This window comes from Megascapheus bottae, chromosome 20, assembly GCF_031878675.1.
Source record: "Megascapheus bottae isolate mThoBot1 chromosome 20, mThoBot2.hap1, whole genome shotgun sequence".
NCBI classification, from domain to species: Eukaryota; Metazoa; Chordata; class Mammalia; order Rodentia; family Geomyidae; genus Megascapheus; species Megascapheus bottae.
The window spans coordinates 17,993,467-18,000,372 of NC_143528.1; the positions used below are offsets into that span (position 1 = coordinate 17,993,467).

The window sequence follows — 6,906 nt, forward strand, 5'->3', positions numbered from 1 at the left end:
AAAGTAAATATGTAGCTCTCACCTGTAATCCTAGCTACTCAGGAGGCTGAGCTCTGAGGATCAAGGTTCAAAGTCAGCCCGGGCACAAAAGGACCTAAGACTCAGATCTCCAATTAACCTCTAGAAAATGGGAAGTGGGATTTGGTTCAAAGGTAGGGTTGTGGCCTTGAGCTGAAGAGCTCGTGGACAGCACCCAGGCCAAGTTCAAGCCCCATAATCCCCCCCCCCAAAAATACATAAATAAAAATAAATACATAAATATGTTTCATCTTCTAATGGTATTTTGGACAATGGAGATGGTGGCGCATGTACCTATAATCCAGGTATTTGAAAGGCTGAGACAGAAGGCTTTTGAGTTTGGGGCTGGTTTGAGCTATATAGCAAGAACCTATGTCAAAACAAAGAAGAAGATGTAGGAAGAAGGGAAGGGAAGAGGAAGAAGAAAAACTGATATGACTTACAGCTCAGAAAGTGAGTGCTTCCTTGTAGAAAAGGGTAAATTTTATCCATTAGACATGAAAAACAAATTCCCAACTGAGTATATTTTCTTTTTACGTTAAATTTTCTATCGAAGCTATTATAGGTTTTGTTTTGAGACTATTCTTCTGATCTAATAAAATAATTTTTGATTACAACAGAATTCTTGATCTGTTTTTGGCATCCAGTATAAGATTTCTTGATGAAACTGCTTGCAAAATCCATCTCTAATCCTCTTTTTTTCTCCCCTCAGGCCCCAATGCAGGAGTTCTCTGAGATAAGTACCTTTATTACTGCAGTTCTCTAGTGCTTTATATTACAAACTTAGCATCCTAAAACAATACCCATTTCTGGGCTCACAGTTTTGTGCATGCCTTGACTGACCCTCTGCTTGGGGATACAAGGAGGGGAGATCTTAGATGTCTTTTCAAAAATTATGCCTATCACTGTGCATCCTTTATCTCCCTGTGCATAAGGAAGAACTTGCTTATCAAAGGTGTCCTAGGAAGGGAGGAAATAGAGATCTGAGATTTGTAAACAGTATGATTAACTTTCCCAGGATGGTTGTAAGGCTTAAGCATACAGCAAGTGCCATAAGAATAAATAAAAATAATTCCTGAAATGAGATCATCTTAAGCAGACCTAATCTTGATTCACTACCCTCTTACCATTTTCTACCTCTCTAAGCTTAAGGTGTTCCAGAGAAAACAATTCTTACCTACATAGGTATATTCCTGGCATGTAAGACTTGTAAATATTGATTTCCACCCCTCCCCCATCCTCTCTCTTTCAGGAGGTACTAATTTGGGGGGAATATGCTTTGGGTTTTATATTCACATTCTGCAGCCCTTGTCCTTCAGATCAAATAGCAGGCAGAGAATCTGAGTTCTTGTTTTCTTAATCAACAATTATGTCTTGTTCTTCAGCAACACCCCTCTTCCCAGACATCCTACCATTATCACGACAGCTCAGTACATTGACAACAGTTCGGTGTAGATTAGTTAGCAGAAATAACAACACTATTTTCTCTGAAAACTGTCATCAGTGAAATTGCTGCTAATTCCCACATTTTACCTACTAGCCGTAAATAATTTTGCCAATAATTTTAGTATTAGATATTACTGGCATGGTAATTGTCAGAGGAAAGCACTTAGATAATATCTACATCCATAGAAAGAAGGCAGCCATTAGGGTTTAAAAATATGCCTATCTAGCAAGTTCAAGGCCTTGAATTTAAATCCTAGTATTAACATAGAGAAAGAGACAGAGACAGAAACATAGAAACAGAACGACAAAGTGGCTGATTTAGTAATGTGAAAGGATCACTGATCAATATCCATTTCATTTAGAGTCTGATTTGTTGAATAGAAATTCCTTTGTGTGGCTGAGGCCTGTAACCCTAGCCACTCAGGAGGCTGAGTAGGCCAGCCCAGGCACTACAGCCTGTGAGACTCTGATCTCCAACTAATCATTAGAAAACTGGAAGTCTCACTAAGGTTCAAGGAGTAGGGTGGTAACCTTAAGCTGAAGAGTTCAGGAAGAGTGCCCAGGCCCAGAGTTCAAGTCCCACAACAGATTAAAAAAAAAATAGTCGACCAACCAAAAAATAAATAATAATAATAATAATAATAATAATAATGATAATAATAAATCCCTTTGTGCAATTACTTAACATTATTTTTAAAAAGAAGTGATGAGTGGCTGGGAATGTGTCTTAGTGCTTGCCTTGTATGCATCAAGCCCTGGGTTCTATTCCTCAGTATTACGTAAACTGGAAAGGCTGAAAGTGGCTCTGTGGATCAAGTTTGCTAGCCATGAGCAAAAGAAGCTCAGGGACATTGCTCAGGCCCTGAGTTCAAGCCCTAGGACCACCACCACCAACAACAACAACAATATCAACAAAGATCTGATATAACTAGGACCTACTCTAATATCTTAGATTCATCATATCTAGATCAGTAAAGGAACAGTGGACCCTTAATGCAATGTGTATTTTGAAATACAGAAAGCTTTCAATGTCTTAAATATTCAAATGTAGGCTTAGGATATATGTGATACATATATGTGTGCAATTGTCTAATTTATTCCATATCTATTAAAATCCAGTGCTAATTATAAAAAACCAAATAAATGAATATTTCATGACCTACAAATGCTGAGTAGTTTACACAAATGAGTATGTGATTCCTCGAATGAATATATCTGGTTACATGTGAATGTTCATCACTGAAGGTGGTCTGCTAGTTTCTCTCTCTGAGCTTTCACCCTTGCTGAGCATGGCCCTTTTCTAGTGTTCGTTGGAACCATTCTAATAAGAACCACAAAAACCGGGCCAGGAGTTTGGCCTAGTGGTTAAAGTGCTTGCCTAGCATGCATGAAGACCTGGGTTCGATTCCTTGGTACCACATATATAGAAAAGCCGGAAGTGGTGCTGAGGCTCAAGTGGTAGAGCTCTAGCCTTGAGAAAGTCCAAGGACAGGGCTCAGGCCCTGAGCTCAAGCCCAGGACTGGCAAAAAAAAAAAAAACCACAAAAATCTGTTATGACTTCAGTGCCTCACCAGCACTGCTGATAAACTAACTTTACCAAACTGAGCTTTGAACGCTCTGTAAAATTTCAGTGGAAGGACTGAGGGTGTTAAGCCAAACCTTTTGTCCACACTGTTTAAGAAAAACATTGGAGATAGACCTGGAGTGGATTTCTCTCTCAGAACTGAGAGAAGATGGATAAAGCAGACTTGATGCTATTGTTTATTTCTTGCCATCCTTTATTGCTTACTCCTTCCCAATATGGCTACGCAAGCAGAAAATTATATTTGGCCAAGGTGGGATCCAACAAATCTCCACTGCATTAGGTTCAGCAAGACTAACACCCTGATTTGCAAAGATGTTGTTTTCTATTTAAATTATTTTCGGTTATTATTTCTTTTTCGGTTATTCTTTTCTGTCCATCATGGGGCTTGAACTCTGGGTCTGGGTGTTGTCCCTGAGCTCTTCAATTCAAGGCTGCTGCTCTACCCCTTGAGGCACAGTACCACTTCCAGTTTTCTAGTGGTTTCTAGTTTCTCTATTGGAGATAACTGTCTCATGTTCTTTAATGTCTGGGTTGGCTATGAACTGTGATCCTCAGATCTCATCCTCCTGAGTAGCTAGGATTATAGGTATGAGCCACTACACCCAACGTCAGTTATTAATCAATTTGTATTGCCAGAATAATACTTTAAATGAAGTCTATTCATAAAGCTACTTTTTTCAAAGTTGGTAGTTTGTACAGTACCTTCACATACACAATACCAGGCATCTTTTAATAACTGAACTGCCAGATCTTGAGACATGAGTCTTGAAACTACCAGGGCACATTTCTTCCTCCATATTTTTATTAACATCAACTAGTTGTACAAGGGAGTTTCGATTTGGCATGTCCATGTATGCATACAATATAGCTTACATGGCCTCACCCCTGCAATTCCCCCCAATATTAGGGTCTGTGATCAAAGGAACAAGTCAGACACAAAAGCAGAAGTTACAGAGTTTTATTCCATGCCTAGTCAAGAATCATACTGACTGGTCAGGGCCTTCTCTAAGATGTGAGAGAGAGCGTGACCCCCGCCTAATCTTACAGGCTACTTTTATAGGCTGCTAGCCATGTGGTTGAGCTTGGCCAAACACAGGTGGCCAATAGAGTCTCAACATACTTGAGTGACGGCTGGGGCAACCACTGACACCTTTGCTGTTTGAGTGGCCCTGTCATCTCAGTGAGCTTCCACCACACTGTTCTGACAAGAAAGGAAAGGGGAAGGGGATTTCCTCACCCTGGGGAACAAACAGGGTGGGGTGGGGGAGGAGCTCTAGTAGCTCCACCTGGTCAAGCTGTTCCTGTAATCTGAGCTCTCTTATCAGGAAATTTACAGCCCCAGCTTGGTGTTTGGCAAGTCCCTTCATGAGGACGGGAAATGCCTATAGAGGATGGAAGAGAGATCTCAAAGGGGTCTCTATATTTTAGGGGGAATCTAGGGGGGTCCCTTCAACAACCTTTTGCTAGTTTCACCAACTTTGAACCCCAATTCTGAGATCTTAGCCTACTGAGCCAGTGCCAGGCTACAAGTCCTTCTCTAATCTCTCAATAACTTAGCTCCATTACTGAAAGACTGAAGGAATAAATTTCTTTCTAATATTGTAGACAGCCAGTGGTGCTCCTCAAGTTTTAGGATAATGACTACATTAATAAAAGCTGAATGTGTGCCCCATAGCCACAACTGTATAGTTAGTCCTTTATTTACATGCATATGACTGCTATTAAAGCAGTATGCAACTGCTTATTATTTCACCCACCTGGTAATTCATCTGCACAATCTCTCTCACCACCCCCTTAGTACATCCTTCCATTTAGGAAAGAAACATTCCTGACTGCAGAGATGAGTGGCTCTGGATCCAGACAGGGAAAAAAAAAAAATCTTTTCAGAGAGAAATTTTGCTGTTTTCTGGAGCATCTTTTTCATAAGTTCTCATAAAGGACTCACAGACATGCAAAATATAGGACTAGTTAATTCCCATCTTGCATTTGATACATTTTGTGGTTAATACAAAATGTAGAAAACCAAAGCCGATGGCAGAAATCTAGCAAGAACAAATCCTCTAAATCTAACTTCATCAATTAGACAATTCTTTCTATAAAGTGAGTAATTTCCTGCTCTCAGAAAGGACTGAATCCAGCTGAAGCCAGACTGTTTGTTTTCGGAGGGAAATCACTGTAAAGAATGTGTCCCCAGATGAAATCCTATGGTAGAAATGACCTCTTCATGTTTCTTTTGAGATTTTTACCTAGGGTCATTAATCTCCTGATGGAAAAAAGAAAGATAGAAAGAAAGAAAGAAAGAAAGAAAGAAAGAAAGAAAGAAAGAAAGAAAGAAAGAAAGGAAGAAAGGAAGAAAGGAGAAAAGGGAAAAACAAAAGTAAAAGCAAAACTGAATAGGCCAGATGAAGTGAAAAGCTCCGATTTACAATTTAACAACTCATCTGCCCCCTGAGGCCAGGCATAATTGTTTAATCCTTAAATGCAAATATAAAGGAAACAATTAAATAGACAGTAGGGAAGACTCAGAGATAAAGAAGTGAGTTAGTGAAAGGTAAGCCAGGCTTCCAATGAATGGAAAAGCCCTGGGGCAGAGAGTAGCTGTCTCAGTAAATAAAAACTGAGGTCTCTAGCTCGCCTCCCCACCCCCACACAGCCAACTATCCCCCCACTGAACCAGGAGGAGGCAGTAGATCCCTGCAAGTTGCAGAACTACTGTCAGAAGTAACAAGTACCATGGCCCTTCGCAAGAGCCCTGTTCTTCCTACTCTCTAGACCACTGGGGTGATGAGGGCCTCATGACTAATGACATGATTGGCCTGTTTTAGAGACCCCTGAGGTGAAACTGGGCACTGGTGCCCATGCCAGTAATCTGAGCTACTCAGAAGGGTGAGATCTGAGGATCACAGTTCAAGGGCATTTGGAATAATCAAATCTGAGACTCTGGTCTTCAATTTACCAGCAGAAAGCTGGAAGTGGAGGTATATCTCAAGTGGTAGCCTTGAGAAGAAAAATTCTAGCTAGAGCTCAAAGCTCTTAGTTCAAGTCTTAGGACACACACACACACACACACACACACACAGACACACACACACACAATTCCTGAAATTACTTGTGCCTCTATTTCTCTCTTGCTATACCCACCCCAATCCCTACTCTAGGGCTAGAGCCCTAGGACCTAACACTGAAGTAACTATGCTTTAGCTCCTCATTAATAATAGTATGTGTCTTTTGACAATGGTAGGAAAAACTTACATTTCTTCTAGTATCTTCTAAATCAGAAGGTGTCTATAAGACTGCATATTTTTTATTCTTATTTTTCGTGCATGTGGGTCATTGGGCATGAACTCTAGGCCTGGGCTCTGTCCCTGAGCTCTTCAGCTCAAGGCTACCACCCTATCCACTTCCTGTTTTCTAAAGGTTAATTGAGGATAAAAGTCTTACATTGTTAATACCCGGGCTTTCTTTGAACAGCTATCCTCAGATCTCAGCCTCCTAGGATTACAGGCCTGAGCCACCGAGTCTGGCAAGACTCTACAGTTTTTTTTAATGATCTTTGCTCCCTGCAATATTACTTTAACCATAGAAAAACACGATATTATGTATTATAATGTAAATTTCAGGTAAATTAGCAAAACATTTGGTTGACATTTAACAAGAGCAAGGAAGTAAGGATAAAAAAATATGAGGGCTGGGAGTGTGGCCTAGTGGTAGGGTGCTAGCCTAGCATGCACAAAGCCCTGGGTTTTATTCCTTGATAACACACATACACACACACACACATGCACGCATGCACACACGCGTGCAGAAAAAAAAAAAAAAAAGCAAAACACAAACCTGAAAGTGATGCTTTGGCTCA

The 6,906-nt window shown here is 40.4% G+C and overlaps 1 protein-coding gene across 1 annotated transcript in view; it reads left to right on the forward strand.

Annotated features, from left to right (window-relative positions):
• The first annotated feature begins 290 nt into the window (after positions 1-290).
• Triml2 (tripartite motif family like 2) overlaps positions 291-6,906 on the forward strand; it is a 16,435-nt gene continuing 9,819 nt past the window's right edge. The window contains exon 1 of the mRNA XM_090353683.1: positions 291-323. Coding sequence (XP_090209809.1) covers positions 291-323 — 33 coding nt within the window. The remainder of the gene's footprint in view (positions 324-6,906) is intronic.